Genomic DNA, 19,515 nt, shown 5'->3' on the forward strand with positions numbered 1-19,515 from the left:
GCATCGGGGAGCATGATGGGGGACGCTCCGGCGTCTTCGCTGTGATGCTGCCGGAAAGAAAAAGACGAGCTGAAGGACACAGCTGCGGTGCGGTGAGGCGACAACTCCCTCCTATCCCTTTCATCAACTTAGAAAAATTGCCAGCAGTTTAAACTTGATTTTTGGTTTGGCTGGAGAAGCACGACTAGAGGGAGGGGGATTCCCCTCCCCCCTCAGACTGGCGGCTAGAAACAATCCTGCTCTCAGCCCCAAGGGAAGGAGGAGGGGGGAGAGCCAACTAAGGATGCCACGCTCCTAATAATGGTGAATTTTTTGAACTTAAAGCTACAATGGAAGGATGATCTGAAAAGTTATTGGGAACTTTGAAAACTTTATTATGCCTCTAAACCTGAAGCTGGCAGGGCAAGATGGCACACTTCCGTTGTCTTCATGAGCTTTGAAATTTGACTCCACCTTCGAAACTTCAGGCTTCCGGTCTTTGTCTCCGTGCTACCCAGACAAATCTCTTCTTGATTGCTACCCTTTGATCTTCCTGGAGTGGAAAACTTCACTCTGCTGCCAGGCTGATTAGAAAAATCCTCTTCTGCCTGGACCTTCTGTCTCCTGGAATCTCCTGGCTGTTTCACCTCTCTGACTGATCACTCCCTGTACTGACTGATTCTCTTATTCTACAAACAATGCCTCTTAAAAAACCACCTCCTGGAAAGCCTGGCTTTGCTGCCTCTGCCCCGACATCTGCAACTAGTCCCAGTACACAATCAACGATATCAACTTTAATACAACCTAAATCTACATAGACTGACTTTCAACAAATGTTTCAACAACTTCTACAGGGACAAGAGGAAATTAAAAAACAACTGAAAGAGATGAAAGAAGAAATCAAAGAGAACCAGGCCCAAATTAATAAAAACTCACAGAGACTGGATCTTTTGGAGGGTGGGACGGCTGAGATTTATTTATTTATTATTTATTTAATTTGACTTCTTAGTCGCCCCCTCTCCCCCCAGGGACTCGGGGCGACATACAACAGCAACAGTCACAACAATATAATATGGAGGAGGTGGAAAATAAATAAATAAATTACAGTACTTTAAGACAATTAAAACCCCAATGACAGTTAAAATTTAAAAATTAAAATTAACAATTAAAAATGCCCAAGAGGTGGTAAAGCTCTAAATTTAAGCCAGGCCGGCTAGTCGGAACAGGTGGGTCTTAAGTTTCATACGGAAGGAGCGGAGGTCAGTTGTAGTCCTAATGTCTGGGGGGAGGTCATTCCAAAGGGTAGGGCCCATCACAGAGAAGGCCCTACTCCTGGGCACCGCCCTCTGACACTCTCTGGAGGACAGCACCCGGAGAAGTCCCTCTCTGTGCGAGCGAATAGGTCGCAGGGATGTATGGGGCAGGACGCGATCCCGCAGGTAACTAGGCCCTGTGCCATGGAGCGCTTTAAAGATGGTAACTAACACCTTGAAGCGCACCCGGTAGGCCACAGGAAGCCAGTGCAGCTCGCGCAGGAGAGGTGTTGCATGGGAGAACCTCGTTCTCCCCATAATTACCCGCGCGGCTGCATTCTGGACCAACTGCAATCTCCGGGCGCACCTCAAGGGGAGCCCCATGTAGAGAGTATTGCAGTAGTCCAGGCAGAACATCACCAGCGCGTGAGTGACTGTGCGCAGGGCATCCCGGTCCAAAAGGGGTCGCAATTGGCGCACCAGGCGAACCTGGTGGAACGCCCCCCTTGCCACGGCTGCCACATGGCCATCCATAGCCAGCCGGGCATCTAGGAGGACGCCCAAATTGTGCGCCCGTTCCACCCGGGCTAATTGCTCGTCCCCGATGGCCAGAGATGGGATGTACTGGTTGAACCGGGAAGCCGGGAGCCACAGCCACTCTGTCTTGGAGGGGTTGAGCTTGAGCCTGTTGTCCCCCATCCAGACCTGCACGGCTTCCAGACACCGGGACATCACTTCGACGGCCTCGTTGGGGTGGTTTGGTGTGGAAATGTACAGCTGCGTGTCGTCAGCGTACAGATGGTATCCCACCCCAAAACCACGGATGATCTCGCCCAGCGGCTTCATATATTTGTTGAACAGCAGAGGCGAGAGGACCGACCCCTGTGGGACCCCACAAGTAAGGGGCCTCGGGGTCGACCTCTGCTCCCCTGCCAACACGCATTGCGTCCGGCCAGAGAGGTAGGAGCGGAACCACCGCAACACGGTGCCTCCTACCCCCAACCCCTCCAGACGGCGCAATAGGATACCATGGTTGATGGTATTGAAAGCCGCCGAAAGGTCTAATAGGACAAGGATAGAGGAGCAACCCCTATCCTTTGCCCTCCAGAGATCATCCACCAACGCGACCAAGGCTGTCTCCGTGCTGTGGAGATGAGGGAGGGGATGGAGGTGATGCAGAAGGGTAACAAAGATCTTGATACCCAGCAGATGAAAACAGAATTTGAGAGAATGTCCTTTTATCTTAGATTTCAAAATGTGGTGGAAGCAGATGATGAAGACATAAGGGACATTATGACAAGTATTTTGGCTGAATATATTCACAGAGAGAAACAACAGATGGGGTGGGAAATAGACCTGGTCTATAGAGTTAACTCAGCGTATGCTAGAACACATAATGTACCCAGGGAGGTACACATTAAATTTCTCAGAAAAAGTACAAGAGATGAGATTCTGAGTGCACAAAGGGGGCAAGAATTGAAATATCAGGACAGGCATATAACCATTCTAAAACAGATCCCCAAGAAAGTAAGGGAAAAAAGAAAAAGTTACTCGCAGTTAGCGAAGAAACTATACCAGAAGGGGGTGTGGTTTAGATGGCAGATGCCTGAAGGTATGTTAGTATTCTGGGAGGACACAAGAGTTAGAATTAATACACCCATAGAGGCACAGGCCTTTATGGACAAAAACAAAACACTCTTAGAAAAACCAGATGATCCTACACCAGATATACAGGACACGGGAGGGGCGGAGCCCTGCCAGAGGGGGGAGATGGGGCGATATTGAGAAAACTCAGATCACAAAAATGAACAAGAAAATTTGCTTGACATAAGTTGACCGAATTTATTAATTGAATTTACATGCTGACTATATGTAACTATTTAGCAATGAATTTTTTTGCAAATGTATACCTTGAGTATGGAGGGAGGGGACACCTACCGCACATTGCAACCGTCAAAATTTGTATCTACCCACTACCTTTTTCCTTGTAAATTTTTTTAAAAAACCAATAAAACGTTGTTTAAAAAAAAAGTGGAAGGAGATGGGTGATAGGAATGATGAGAATAATAATAATAGTAATGCAGCCTTAATGAATAGTTTGATAAGTGTTGAGGGAATGATTTGTTTAGCAGAGTGATGGCGTTGGAGGAAAAACTGTTGTGTCTAGTTGTCTTGGTGTGCAATGCTCTATAGTGTCGTTTTGAGGGTAGGAGTTGAAACAACTCCTTTGTACTATACAATACAATAGCAGAGTTGGAAGGGACCTTGGAGGTCTTCTAGTCCAACCCCCTGCCTAGGCAGGAAACCCTATACCGTTTCAGACAAATGGCTATCCAATATCTTCTTAAAGACTTCAGTGTAGGGGCATTCACAACTTCTAGAGGCAAGCTGTTCCACTGATTAATTGTTATAACTGTCAGGAAGTTTCTCCTCAGTTCTAAGTTGCTTCTCTCCTTGATTAGTTTCCACCCATTGCTTCTTGTTCTACCCTCAGGTGCCTTGGAAAATAGTTTGACTCCCTCTTCTTTGTGGCAACCCCTGAGATATTGGAACCCTGCTATCATGTCTCCCCTAGTCCTTCTTTTCATTAAACTAGACATACCCAGTTCCTGCAACCGTTCTTCATGTTTTAGTCTCTAGTCCCCTAATCATCTCTGTTGCTCTTCTCTGCACTCTTTCTAGAGTCTCCACATCTTTTCTACATCGTGGTGACCAAAACTGAATGCAGTATTCCAAGTGTGGCCTTACCAAGGCATTATAAAGTGGTATTAACACTTCACATGATCTTGATTCTATCCCTCTATTGATGCAGCCTAGAACTGTGTTGGCTGTTTTGGAAGCTGCTGCACACTGCTGGCTCATATTTAAATGGTTGTCCACTAGGACTCCAAGATCCCTTTCACAATTACTACTGTTGAGCAAGGTACCACCTATACTGTACCTGTGCATTTCGTTTTTGTTGCCTAAATGTAGAACCCTACTCTTTTCACCATTGAATTAAATCCAATCAATACAAACTGATGACATGTGCAATTAAATCTACGCTTACTCCAAAGCAAATGTGACTAAGCAAAACTCGAAGAATGTGTGCACTAAGAGAGAGGACGCAGACGTTTATATTTAATTAATTACCACCTCTCTGAAGCCAAACTGAGATTTTATTTCCCTAAAGACAGTGTAAACTCCAGCCATGTTTAAAGCCCCTTGCCTGAAGCCCAGCCCTACTGTATTCCATGAAACCGCAGGGTTTGGCATTTATCGCAACAAGACATCTTTGCCTCAATACTGCAATGAGCAACAAACCACTGTTAAGACAAAAACATAACATCCCCCCCCAAAGCGCGTCATAGCATTCAGCCTGCGCGGACCGAAGATATCCCGACGGGATCTGCTTGTAACTCTATGAAAATTCCACGGGGGTGGGGAATAATGTCTCCTCACAGTGGAGCCAGGTCACGTGTTATCAGGCTGTGGCTTCGCCTCCGCTGGTTGGCTGGAGCTTGGCAATGAGCGAGAAAATGTGGTTGCCTAGTGACAAGAGAGGCCTCTGTTGTACACAGCCTGGACTTACTTGGGCAGCAACTTAGGGCTCCAGGCAGGTGAGTGATGGCCGCTGGGGAGGACGATTTAGGGGCACTTGCCTACCAGTGGAATCGTCCTTGCTCCGTCGCCTTTCCCGAACAGGTGCACTTCGAACGGGTTGGGCTAGGATTCCGATCATCCCAGGCTATGGAGTTATTCTGCAATAATTTGAAGGCTGGGAACGTGCCTTCTTTTGCCCCCCACCCCCGCAAAAGAGAAGCACCTTCCTCGCTCCATAAATTATTCTGGAATTCTTCTTCAACCTTTACTGGGACTGCGTTCTTCTTTGAGAGCTTAATTAAAATGACTTGAGGCGGGTTATTTAGCTTGCTTTAGCGTCGGGGTCTCCAATCTTGGCAACTTTAAGACTTGTGGACTTCAACTCCCAGAGTTCCGCAGCCAGCTTTGCTGGCTGAGGAATTCTGGGAGTTGAAGTCCACAAGGCTTAAAGTTGCCAAGGTTGGAGACCCCTGCTTAGGTGCTCTTTTATATTTGAACCCCATATTGTTAGCATAGAAGAATGGGAAATACCTTGTATTTCCTGTGATCTTTCATGAAACAACGTTCATGTTTGTGTTCCACACACCCCTACCTACCTATCCTTTTATCCTCCCCAAAAGCTGAGGAATAATAGCTCAAAATCACCCAACGTCTGGGTTTGCAGAAATTGATTGTGGATAATTTGTGGTTTAAGGGGGCAAGTAGTGGTTTAAACACATTCCTGTAACATATTATGTTAGGTGAACCACACTATCACATTGAACTAATATGCTATTTGTGCTCAATATGCTATTTGAATGCAGCATTTTGTTAAATTAGATCTGGGATTTATTGTGTTGCATTCATCTTTCATTGTTCGTTGTGTATCCCTCTTTTGTGGGGAATGTGTCTGGAATCACATTCTCTCTATATAGAATTTGTTCTGATTAAGAGTCTTTTTGAAAATTATAATTTTCACATGTTCTCTTATATCCTACAAGTATTGTTTGCTAGTCACAATAACACTTGGCATTTTTATGGGTACAACTCCTTTCACACCAATTAACTTTTAAATTTGACAACAGCAAACAATGGAGGGTTTTGTCTATTTTATAGAAGAAAACTGAGTCGTGCATCTAAAATCAGTGTTTTGTTTTGCAAATGCATGTTAATAAGGAATTTCACATAACCAGTACAGTGTAGATGTGTTCTGTAAATTTCTTCCAAACCTTTCCAATTTTGAGCAACCCATTCAGAAGTAGTAAAAAAAGAGTCTACTTCTTTTCTCAAATTAGTACATAGCATCCTAATTATCGGGGGAGGGGAATGAAAATGTAATGTTTACAGATCATCAAAAGATGATTCTCTTAGAGAGTCATTATTAGAAAGAATCTAGAACTTGCGTGCTAAAATCTTGTGAGGCAATCTATGCTTTGGATTATTTGCAACTTGCACACACACACACACACACAAACTTTTGAATAGATCTGTATGCAGTTATACTTTTAGTGACTTCCAGGTAGTTTTGATGCCTTTGCAGAAAGCCAAGAGATTGCAAGCTTTCCTCACCTCTGAGGGCAAGATGCTCCACAATGCAGTGGCAGTGGCAGTGGCAGAGAAAACTTTCTTCCTCCAACCTCACCAGTTGAAATTATTTGACTGACAGTCTGCAGCATCCCTGCCTGAATGAGTGGGACGGAGTAATGTGCTAGTGTTAAACTGGTTCTATAGGTATTTTTTCTTTAAGTTTAGTTTCTATGATGTTTTATAAGCATACTAGGAAACATATATTTACTATTACAATCATTTTTAAAATAAAATATGTATGTATGTATGTATGTATGTATGTATGTATGTGTGTTACAACCCCTGGTATGCCCAAATATGGGAGGAAGCTCACTATTCCTTCTTTCTGTCCTTCAGCTCATTACAGAAAACCATCCAGGCAGAAAACCATATTTTTATTTTTAATGTTGCCTTTTTATATTTGTGTTGTTTTATTTATTTATCAGCACAAATACAACACACACACACACACGTACGTGCCTGCGTGCGTGCGTGTGTGTATTTGTGTTACAACCCCTGGTATGCCCAAATATGGGAGGAAGCTCACTACTCCCTCTTTCTGTCCTTCGGCTCATCACAGAAAACCATCCAGGCAGAAAACCATATTTTTATTTTTAATGTTGCCTTTTTATATTTGTGTTGTATTTGTGCTGATAAATAAATAAAGGGAGACTAGTATAGATCCATTTCAAGCTATTTAGCTCTCATCAGCTATCAATCCCAGTAAGGGTATGGCTAGCTGATGAGAGCTAAATAGCTTGAAATGGATCTATACTAGTCTCCCTTTATTTATTTATCAGCACAAATACAACACACACACATACATACACACACATATGTATATGATATGTGTATATATATGTGTGTTTCATATATATATGAAAAAACAATCTGCAGTTCATTTTCTTTGTAAATGGGTATTTTGTGATAACCCTTGCTGAATTTGGCAAATATTTTGTGAGTATACTTATTATGGTAACCACTTGCCAAGAGTACTGTAATAATATTTTAAGATTCTGAAATGCCTGCTCATCCTAAAGGTTTGAAAATCCCTGGAATAGACTATCTATTTCAGAGCTTCCATATAAGGAAACTTAAGAAGGTAACTTAGTGGGTGTTGGCTGGTAGAGCATATTACTCTTGTTTGTTTTGGCTTGGCAAACATTTATAGCTGATTTAAAATTGTTTCTAGAGCAGTATTTTCCAACCCTAGCAACTTCCTGGCCTTCAATAGATGGAATTCTTCAACAACGATGGTAGCTACTGAAAATTCGGGAGTTGAAGTATATCTGAAAGTGGCCAACATTGGGAAACACGGCTCTAAATTTCTGAAATGCTTTGGAGCTTGGGATCTAGATATCTTAAAGTTTATCTTTTAACATATGTGTCCTCTCTTATCATCCATTAACAGCTTAATCCTGGGTTCATAATTAATTTCTTAGCAAGATATTGCATTTTAATTCTTATGTCTAGGTATGAACTATGTCTTTTAAGCTGAAATGCTCAGAAAATGATACAGAGTGATTCTCAAAACCAGATTGCTTCTGATGAAATAATTAAAGAGTTGGTAAGTTTTGGTTTGTTTTGAAAAACATCTTTGATAATGCTATAAGAGCTATCAACAGAATGATAAACAATATCTACCCCTCTGATCTTACAATTGGGCCTATAAAAATATTATCATATTTGTCACCCACTTATAACCCTTCAATTCACTGTTTAGAATTTGTGTAAGGTTATTAAATATTTATTTCTCAGTGTTGTATATGAACAAACTTTTAAATACATATCACATGCAGGCTTTATTGGCAGTACAGAGGAAGCAAGTTAACTCTTGTCATTATTGCTATATACACTGCTCTATCTCTTTACCTTTCTGATTTAATAGGAAAACTTGGCACCTCATTTCATTATTTAATAGGTTAATCTGTGCCTTTTACAATATTAAATTGATTCTGTCAATCAATCATATGTTTTGATTATCAGTGTTGTAGTTTGCAACCATGCATTTGCAAGGAATGTTCCTTGTTACTGCATAATCTGTAAAGGAGAATCTTTAGGAATATAGAATCAAGAAATCTTAAGAATATTTTTCAGCATTCTATGCAAATATGATAGCCTTGATATTTTTATAAGTACTATATAAATGCTGCAAGTTCACCAGTTGAAGTCTTTTAATAGAAGCTACTGGGAAACACTGTTGGTCTATGTGCTTTTGTTCTTCCTTGTAAGGATCCTAGTAGCATCTGTTTGTCATTGTGAGGAGCAGGAAATACAACTGAGTACTCCACTGATCTTGAGCAGCCATAATTGTCACATTCATTTCCCTGATTTCATTGTAGTATTTCTGATGAACAAGTATTGCCTTAACTGTGTTTGCATGACATGCTAAATGTGATTAGTTCTATAAACTCTTAAGTAAATGATTGATCAGCATGTGATGTGAACACATTTTTTTGAAAATCATGATTATTTATTATTAACAATCAGGTTATCAATAATAAATGCAATTTTCCAGATTTTCTTCTTAAAATGTTAATGGGATGGTGTGGTCTTTTCTCAAGATTGTCTTTTTTGCATTAATTATTTTTGATAATGCTATGGTATTTTTACTCTTGTTCGCCACTCAGAGTAGATGGCAGAGCCTTGCATGTTGTAAATGGAATTTTCTTAGCTAAGATGAAAATCATTGAGATGCATGTAATCCTTGAAGTCTGGGCAGCCAAAAGGGATGTAGATCAAATCTCCAGTTGGTAAATTGCAGTATAAAATTCATTTAAAAAAAAAAAAAGTCAACCAGTGAAATAGGTAATGTAAGGGCTCCCTGGAATTAATATTAGACCAAAATAAATACATATGGAGTTCTTCTGGATAAATTTGTCATAATACAAAGCTATTTGGAGTTTACTTATAGTTTTATCTTTCAATTGTAAAGGGAAAATATTAATAATCTTTAACTGTTTCTTCCAGTGTACATGTAATGGATTGGCTTATGAAAGACTTGAGCAAGAAGGACCTTCAACACGAAGCTTGGAGATGTTTTTCTCAGGTTACCCCAGAATAGTAGGACTGTCTCATTTCCCCAGTTTAACAAAACTAACTCTGGTTAGGCAGCACATCCAGTGGATTTCCGATTTAGAGAACTGTCCGTTTCTTAAAGAATTATGGATAGCTGAATGCTGTTTGAAAGTAAGTAGGAACTGAAGTCTGGCATTTTAATTTCCAGTGGATAAGGAAATCTTCATTTTCTAACGTGTGCTCTTTTGCACCTTTTTCTGGGTGGAAGGATCTGACTCTTTGAGTGGTACAACCAGGACTGCGCTAGAAAAAGTAGTACATGAATGAAAAGATACTTAATTTCTTTTTCATTTCTTTTTATTCATTATGTTTTTCCATCATAAGAATAAACACTTTGTTGAATAGCTAAAATCTTTTTAATTAAACACAAAAATATTGAGCCTTGGAGGTCTTCTAGTCCAACCCCCTGCCTAGGCAGGAAACCCTATACCGTTCCAGACAAATGGCTATCCAACATCTTCTTAAAGACTTCCAGTGTTGGGGCATTCACAACTTCTGGAGGCAAGTTGTTCTACTGATTAATTGTTCTAACTGTCAGGAAGTTTCTCCTCAGTTCAGTGTTATGATACTCTTTATTAGTGTTATGATACTCTTTATTATTCACTTATTCCCATCATTTTTTTGTCCCAGTTTGAAAAAAAAGCCTCTTCAAACTGCTCTCTGTCTTGGTGATTATAACACCTCCACCTCACATGATAATTACACTGGGCTTGGTAACACCAGTATTTTCTTAATGGCAAACCCCATTCCTAATCCTTTCAGGAAATCATGCTTGAATTAAGTTTCCAAGTTACCACAAGTAAGTTAACGCATTGTGAAAGTTCTTTTCTAAGATACCCCAAACACCTCCAAAATCACTTCAGTGAAAAGACCAACTTTCTTAATTTTACATAACACAAGGTATAGTCAAAAACATTACTTTAATAATTTCTCCCTTCTGTTACATTAACAAGATTTGGTTGCAATACAAAGTGAGCAGAATATTTTGTCACAGAATGTTCTAATTGAAAAGCAGGCCATTCCAACCTTAGCATGGGCCTTTCCAAGATCAGAATGTTCTAAGACGTAATATTTTGCACAATGTTTTAATGAATTTATAGGCCTCATCTATTTTTGGAGAGAATATAGCTCTGAAGCTTCAGCTTGTATTATTAGATTTTAAGTCTGATTGCAGTTTTAGCAATGATAAGAGAAGTCTTGCCCAAGTAAAATGTCTCAGTCCATTTCACATCTAACTCATACATCACCTTCAGTGTATTATTTGATGTTGTCCCGCTAATACCTGCTCAATTTTGGCTGATTTTGAAAAGCAGGGCCAGATTTGATTAGAACTTGGACGGAAAACCACTAGTAAATCTTAGTTGCTTGAAAAAAGCAGCATTGAACTATTACTGTATTGTTGCCATGAATACTACATGCCTATGTTTGTGAAATTTCCAGTAATCAAATTTGATTCAGGAAAAACTAACTTCTCCTTTGTTTCAAATTTATATTTGTGCATTAGAAAGAAAGGTTGATAATCATGAATTGTGGATCTACTGCAACATTAAGACATTTTAAATTTCCTCATTGGTGACTTTAATTTCTTTGCAGAAAATTGCTGGTTTGGAAAAATGTGTCCTTTTGCAAAAACTTTACCTGTATTGCAATATGATTTCCATTATTGAAAATCTGGAAATGCTACAAAAGCTGGAGATACTTTGGCTTAATGGGAACCAAATTAAAGAAATACAGGTAAGATTCGGTTTTGAAGAGCTATTGATTCTCATCTATCTCTTCTTTGTACGAATAAGTAAATGGGAGAGAAGAAGATGCTATTTAAATCATTACAAATTGTGTAAAAAACAGTAAAACAGCTGATCCATTTTATTCCATTTTATTACATAATCACTTTTATCACCAAAAGCAGTTTCTGATCAATATATTTGGCAACAATACAAATATGATCTCAGCAATACTAAGCTCTTAGGTATCCCAGTTGTACAAGTGATTAATTATATTTCGCAATCCACCAATAATCATAAAGACTCCTTCTTTTTCCCTTTCCCTTTTTTCTTCTTCTTTGTTTCCTGCCCCCCTCTTTCTGAAGGAATGATGAATAGTGAACTAGAAGATACAATTAAGATTTAAACAATCAACATTAAACTTACCTGTTCTAAAACAAGTTAATAAAATCACCACCAAACCAGAAATTAAAATAATATTCACTTGAAAATAATACTCGCAAGACGATCTTGTTCTATAGTAATAACTCTGCAACTGTCTAGATGAACAAAGGATGTCCTCCACTGTAATTTAAAACAAAATAGCATAAGAGCTAGCTGAACTTAATCTTCAGGGAGAGTGCCAGAATTGCAATGCTATTAGCCATATTCAAGGAATAAAATTATTAGGAATCTGCTAAATAAAATAGTTGTAAAAGGTCTGCTGTTAATGGTCGTAGTTTGTCCGACTCCGCAGGAAAAACACAGAAAATGAGACAAAATACAACTTGGTTTAAAATGTTTTCCAAAACCATTTGATTTATGCAACATAGTCTAATGTACGTATGCTTTAAAGAATAGCTACATTTTTAAAAAGTTTGCAACATTATATAATTCTAAATATAATAATCTGTATTTTTTACAGGGGCTGACTTCATTGCAAAGACTGAAAGAACTCAATCTTGCAGATAACAATATTAGTAAAATTGGTACAAGATGCATTGTATTTTGCATATCTATTATTTTGCATATTATTAATGGGGAAAACAACAGTGAATAGATTTTCTACCTTGGAACTCTTCTCTTGCTCAGTAGCTTGTCATTTACAGTAGAAATATTTTATATTCCATGCTATGCAATACAGTAGTATAGCTAAGGTTTTAGATGCTAAGCTTAATGGTTTTACTTAGGTGAGATTTTAGTGACAATAGGACAGTTTTCAAGTGATTGACCTATTACTAGGGTATGTTTCATTTTGTTACCCAATTTTTTCAATGTGTACAAATAATAACACAAGCATTGTGACACATCATGTTTTGACACTAATAATAAGAGAAAAAGTATTGTGAGAAACAATATCAATCCCATTTCACCCTATTTCATGCTATTTCAGCCCAGACATTGATACTGGGTTTAAGCCATCAGTCAACTGTTTGGCCAAGTTATTTGGCTTTGACCTTTGGCTCTGATGTTGCTGTAATCACTGACATCAATTGTGCAAAAGAGGAATTATAACCATTCTGGATCAGAGGTGTATATTTCTGAATATTATTGGCACAGGAACATTAATGGGTGTAGAGAGTAAGGAAGATAATGCAACAGATCTTGTATGTCTCTATCAAGGTCATCTTCTTTAGTCTACATTGGGAGAGGGCTACTGTGTTCAGGTCATCCGATGAACTTCCATAGGTAGTTGTTGATTATTGTGGAAAATAGAATATAAGATTGGCAAGCAGATCCAATATTTTTAAAAAGATTTGCCCATGTATAAAGAAATGTATTGTTCTATAGACATTGTTCTATTGCATTTACTTGTATACTATTACAATTCACAAGAAATCCTTGAAACAAAGAAAAAAGACTTGGTTCAAACTTTTTTCCTATTTCTTCCATGGGCATAGCCATGCTGTTTTCTTGGCAACAATATAGCAGTTACATGAGACCGCTTTCTTCTTTTTTCAATCTTTCCTATAGCCTTGTATTTCCATGTGGCTTTCTGACCAGATCTGACCTTGTTTAGTTTTTTTTTAATAGCAACCAAGACCAAAACAGAGAGAAAAGTTCAAGAATGATTTCCCTCCTTTTCTCTTTTAGGAAACCGCTTGGACCCAAGTGAAAGCATTGAAAAATTAAATTTGTCTGGTAACAGAATACGCTCGTTTAAAGTAGGTGTTGCCTTCTCTTGGCTTGATTGATTTAATTGGTTTATTTATTAATCTATTTTATTATTCAGATTTGTAAAGCTACCTATCTCAATGCCTGGGCAACTCATGACAAAAAGGGTATAAAAACAGTAATACAAATACAACACAAATACAATAACTTAAAAACAAAAAGTATGGAAAGTTGGGCCAATCTGGCTTCTGGGAGATAATGTTCCAAAGAAGGGGAAGCACATCAGAAAAAAGCTGCCTTCCTGGGCCTTCCAGATGACAATCCCTGGCTGACGGGATTTAAAATATATCCTTTGTGCTGGACCTGATGAGACATGTAGATATGATTGGGGAGAGGTGGTCCCTCAAATATCACAGTCCCATGCAATGCAGGATTTATAAACCATCACCAGCTTCTTGACTTGGACCTAGAGACAAAATTGGCAAACAATGCAATTCACGGAGGATCAGGGTAATATGGAGAAAGGTTATTTGTTGTTAAGAAAATGTAACATTGAAATATTCCAAGTTTATTTTATTCCTAGGTTTCTGCAGGTTTTCTCTGAATGGTGAAGCCTAGAATAGTTCTTGATATTAGATATATTTGAAAGTGGTGCTTTTTCATTTTTTTTCTTTTGCAAAGGAAATTACCAATTTGGCAAGATTACCTCACTTAACAGACCTGTGTTTGAATGACCCCCAGTATGAAGCTAACCCTGTTTGTCACCTGTGCAATTATGCAACACATGTGCTATATCACATTCCTTTGCTTCAAAGGCTTGACACTTACGATGTATCTTCTAAACAAATCAAAGAGCTGGCAGAGGTGAGTACAGATTTTAAGACACAGAAAAGAAAGAGGTTACTGTTAGCTAATTACATTAGTATCAGGGTGGATTTGATTCAAATCAAGTCGATTTAAATCACAATTTAAATCACTTAGTAAAAAGGCTTGATTTAGATCAACTTGATTTAAGTCATAATTTTTAAAGAGAAACTATCATCTCTGTCCCGCAGCAACTCCTCCTCTGACCTGCTGTTGACTCACCGACTGTCCCAATATTGCAGAATATACAGCCTCATGCTACATAATTAAACTTCATTTCATGCTGAATGAACTAAAGTATTAATGTATCTTAAATAGAAAACTATCTTTAGATAGATTATTACTCCAAAAGCATTTTATTAAAATAAATTTGATAAAAATAAAAAAAATCTGATTCTGATTTTTTAAAAAAAAATCGATTTTTATCCATCCTGATTAGTATTCCATCCTAGGAGTAAAAAAAAACCTGTTTCCTCTTCTTTGTATATATGATCATCCACATCATAACACTTACTAGCTGAGAAATATAAATATTATGTGTGAGTATGTGTGCAATATAAAAATATAATTATAGAGGTTAATGCTCAGTTATTATTTAAATTAATAAAATATTTCTTCATTTAATTATAAATTTTCTTGATTATCCAATTTATAGTTTAATTCTAATTTCAGCAGTTGTTTGAATAGGATAGAAGAATCCTTTTCTAGAGGAGAAGAACTATGTTAATAGGACCATCCCTATTGCTAAATGTAGAAAGCTTACAGGAATAATTATCTCCTAGGATGCATTTTGAATCTTGCCCAAATTCAGTCATGTATGGCAGGAAAGTGACCCTCACCTGATATTATTTAAAATTAAACGTTAATTCTCTGGTTTTCCAAAATTTTGGAAATTGTGTTAGCAACTTTGTGGATATGTGTTATAGCAAATCACCTTAGTGCATTTTACTTTACTTGTTTCTTTTTCTTTAAATGATCCTAATGGACATCTTGCTGAAATGCAAGGTTTTTTTAAATTAGATCAGAAAGAAATTAGCCTCTGTGCCTTGGAACTACAGATGGCTCATATTGCCTCTCAAAAGGACTGTTTCTCTTAACACTGTCCATCCTTTACCTTAGAATATCCACAATCCACACATTGATATATTTATAATAGCTACTCAGAGTTACTGTTCAGAGTTGCCTGAACTGCAAGTTGGCCAGCAAATCAATTTGATAAATAAATTAGTGTTAATCCACTAACTGTTCTTGATGTCATCATTATATGGGGCTGCTTGCTGTAGAGGCATTGGAGATTCTCTACCCAGAGAAGAGCAGATTATTTACATTGAGGAATGGTGAAAACATTACCATTGTGTGGGAATAGACGTGCTGAAGGTTCCAGTAGAGAAAGTATAGAATGGACATTGAAACGCTTTCCTATACGAGGCTGTTCCATATCGTGTCCACCTTTCAAACTTGGGAGACACAATCCAAGAATGGCATGATGATATTTTAGAATTTTTAATTTATTATTGTATCCTTAAATGCCAACATTCAGCCCCTTCCTGAGTTTTTCTTTTATCTTTTGAAGACAACTGTGATGAAAAAAGTGATGTACTACAATATGCGAATCAAGAGTGTTCATAGACAGCTGAATGAGGAGCTTGAAAAGCTAAGAGAAAGAAAGAACAAACTACAGAAATTGCCAGAAGATCGTCTTAAACATTTCAACTGCTATGTGAAACATGTAAGAAAGGCAAACCCCGCCATCACCAAAGTAAATTTTGGCTGAATCCTGTTGTTTGAATGCTACCATTGAAGTTTCAAGCGCCTGCCCACAATCTATTATACCTTCAGTAAATCCAAGTAGGAATTACTTACTTCCCCCAGAAGTAAGATGGCAAGAATTCAGTAGTGAGCCTTTCTTCATTAAAAGTCTTGGTAGAATGCAGGCTTTGCAACCCAGAATGTTCCCGATTCAATCCCAGGTTGAAATTATCAGAGTTTAGGATGAGATTAGGACCATTCTGATCCATCTGACCTTTTGTACGGTTGTGAAGTCCTTGTTACCTGCCAGGTCCAAGTGTGTTAAGGGCCCTAAAGATATCGATACATAGTTTTACTTGGCAACCATATATATTTATTTTGTATTTTTAATTATGTTTTTATGATATAGCCTGCCCAAGGTTAGAAGATGGGTGGCTATAGAAATCAAATAAATCAATACAAAAGAAATTGTTTTATAGACTAATCCAGTCTCATGACGTGAGTTATTTAATCAAAACAGGTACTAATAATCATCACAGGCCCTTGGGAAGGACTCAATAGGTGACAAAAATGCCAAATCCAATCCAAACATCTGGTTGACAGAGTGACAAACAACACTAATAATACTCAATAAATGCTGCCCAGAGTCACCTCATAAGGGAGGTAGGCAACATAAAAATGTAATAAATAAATAATAAATAAAAGCACACATAATATTTGAGCAAAGTACTATGTCCCCTTGGTTTAATATTGAACTCCAAATACAACCTAATGGAATAGAATTTGGAGTGTTTCTGAAACATACTTCCCCTTTGCAATTGGTTAATAAATCAGTACGTCTTAATATATGTTTACCAAGTCTTTAAAACAAAATTCAAATTTGTCTTAACAAACTATCCAAGAAAAAGTATCCACATGGAGTCCCAACACAGAGCAATACCACAGTATAAAAGGGGAAGGGAGATTAATTCTTTCCTTCCTGTGCTTGCTATTTGCTGACTAGTCTCACTGCCTATTGCTCTTAAAAGTCCAATTTGTTTTTGTGGAAGCAAATACTTGGGAAGAGACATTTTTGCATGGAAAGTGTATGTGAAGGAAAAAGTGTTCCCTCCCTCCCTCCCTGTCTCCTCTGCATCACAATCTACATGACCTTACATGACTACTTTTTTTTTTAAAAAAAGATGGATATTAGATATACTTTTAGAATTGGTGCATATTGCATAATTTTGCTAAAAATGTTGTAGTATTTTTCTTCATTGTGGAATAATATTTTCTTCTTCATTGTGGAATAACAACTGAAATATTTTCTTATTTATGCAGTGATGTGCAGCAAAACACACATGTGTTTGTTCTTGTCCTATTTTTGCACATTGTTTGGTGTATACCGTTTTGGGCTTTAGCTTTTCATTAAATGTTCCTATCCTTCGTACATTTCAGTCAAACTAATGCATTTCTTTTGCTTTCTGTCTTAAAACAGCTGGAACGTGAATTGATGGAACTTCAAGCAAGTGGAAAAATACAAGCTAGTAAAGTTTCTTCTAGCTGGAACTTTGAATATGAAAAATCAGATGGGGAAGTTGAGAGTCCAGATGAGACCACAGAAGAATCCAGTCTGGAGCAACTATTTCTTCATAAATTAGATGCCCTCAAAAGAAGAATAAATTTCTGGAACAAGAAACTGCAGGAGTATGTACATCTTGTGAAAGGTGCAAGGGCTGCTGTTTGAACAGGTTTGGGACTTGAAGACACTGAATTCATTGCTTGAGATAAGATCCACTTTGGGGGTTGCATGCTGGTCCTCAGTTCCTTCACACGTGCCTGTCCTCTGGAAGAGGCAGGTAGGGTGCTCTGCTGTGTTTATGTCGTTGTGAAGGAATTTGTAGGAAGGAGAGAAGTATTCAGGAAATCCATAAAGTAGGACTTGAAGACTTGAAAGGCTATCTCTGTGTAAATAAAGTTTAAAGTAGGATTTTAGGATTTGAACGGCTATATGTGTATAAACTCAATACTAAATATCTAGAACAGGAGTGTCAAACTCGTGTGGTCATGGCAGTGTCACAGGATGTATCAGGACTTCCCTCCCCCCCTTTGCTAAACCGGGTGTGGGCATGGCCAGCGCATGATACACCTGGCCTAGGGGTCACGAGTTTGACAGCCCTGATCTAGAACCTAAATGAGAAAGTTTAATTGCAGTACTTTTTAAAAAAGTACTCAATATTTTAGATTTGTTTTAACTTAACAAAATTGTTTCATCCGTTAAAAAGTCCTCCTAATTGGAAGGATAACGGGTTTCTTTTTTACATGAATGATTTTCATGTTGATATTTTTACATTCATAGATGTCAGTAGCCCTCTGCGGGGAAAAAAAACATTGCTCCTTTTGCCTTTTCAGAAATAGTGTCCTTTGGGACATTAACGTGATGATGAAAGCAAAAATATTGTATTTACCTGAAAGGAAAATGGGTATTTCCCCAAATAATTGTCCTTTGTAATGGGAGGACTATCTTCCATTAGCTGAAAAATGGAATGTGATGAGTAAGGTTGATAATTTCAGGGATGCATGAATGTTCTAAAATTCAGGATCACACTTCTTTCAGATACAAGGATACATTAATTCTATCTGGGAGTAACATTGAACTTTGACAAGTCCTGGATTTCTTTAACTAACACCATCCTTAATCTAACATTAAAAAAGAGACCTTGTGCTTATTATTTTATTATAGCAACTTTATACATGCAATGGAGTGCAGGCACACTTTTGGTTCTTGCAGCGCACTTGATAGAATTTGAATACTGGTTGTGTTTCCTTTGTATCTGTTTAAGTTAACTCAGACAGATACGTGTGTTTTAGTGGGGGAAAGTTGGAAAATCAGCAAGAAAAAAAATTCATTAGGACCTACCTTGGCTCCGAGGTCCTGCATATTCATAAGGCTTGCTATGCAGTTCTTGAGATCATTGCCCTTTTCTGTACTTTGCCATTTTCCAGGGCGCTGCTCTGGAGAGTCCAAAGAAGGGTTAAACACAGCCAATCTGCCCAGAACTGAATTGAAACTTTAAGCCACGCCTCTGGTGCCGACTCTCCTCAGATTTTTTCAATTCAGCTAGCCCAGTAGACGCGCTTTAAAATTTTCTCCAGTTCTAAGATTGATTCCTTGGACTCTCCAGAGGAAGAATAATTTTTTAAAACAGTATATTTAAGGATTTTTAGAGCAGGCTGGTGAGTTTAAATTTAAGTTTGTTTTTTTCCCTTTTTAATTGGGTTTTTCTCACCCTTTCGGCTCTCCTGGAGTCCGGGGCTTTGCTCTGGCTCCTGGAAGCCGCAGGCAGCTGTTGGGGGAAGCGCGTGGGTCGGAGTGCCGACGCCAGCGCTGTTGGGGCACCCCTACTGGGGGCCGATTCCCACTGGAAGCCCTCCGTTGCAATTTGTGCTTCTAGCAAGTCAAATTGCTGCGTGGGCTTCCAGGGCAGCCATTTTGGCTTCTTCCCTCTTTAAAATTGGCACACAAAGCTCCGGTGAGTTCCGGCCGCCATTTTGGATTGCGCAATCTTCCGGCTTTACTTTTAAAAGTTTTTTGCCGCAGCTGCCTGGTGCCTGGCTCTTTGCAGGAGCCGCGTGGAGTCAGACTTGCCCGGTGTGACCGGCGACCT

The 19,515-nt window shown here is 38.5% G+C and overlaps 1 protein-coding gene across 4 annotated transcripts in view; it reads left to right on the forward strand.

Moving 5' to 3' along the window:
• The first annotated feature begins 4,763 nt into the window (after positions 1-4,763).
• Positions 4,764-19,515, forward strand: part of LRRC9 (leucine rich repeat containing 9) — an 80,068-nt gene continuing 65,316 nt past the window's right edge. For 3 of the 4 annotated variants that reach the window (XM_081957290.1, XM_081957292.1, XM_081957291.1), the window contains exons 1-9: positions 4,764-4,831; positions 7,833-7,926; positions 9,330-9,548; positions 11,031-11,171; positions 12,066-12,129; positions 13,235-13,305; positions 13,937-14,119; positions 15,693-15,878; positions 17,346-17,554. In XM_081957290.1, coding sequence (XP_081813416.1) covers positions 7,870-7,926; positions 9,330-9,548; positions 11,031-11,171; positions 12,066-12,129; positions 13,235-13,305; positions 13,937-14,119; positions 15,693-15,878; positions 17,346-17,554 — 1,130 coding nt within the window. In that variant the 5' untranslated portion in view covers positions 4,764-4,831; positions 7,833-7,869. The remainder of the gene's footprint in view (positions 4,832-7,832; positions 7,927-9,329; positions 9,549-11,030; positions 11,172-12,065; positions 12,130-13,234; positions 13,306-13,936; positions 14,120-15,692; positions 15,879-17,345; positions 17,555-19,515) is intronic. The other variant, XM_081957293.1, reaches the window with a different exon arrangement.

Source organism: Natrix helvetica (genome assembly GCF_964273705.1).
Source record: "Natrix helvetica genome assembly, chromosome: 1".
Lineage (NCBI taxonomy): Eukaryota > Metazoa > Chordata > Lepidosauria > Squamata > Natricidae > Natrix > Natrix helvetica.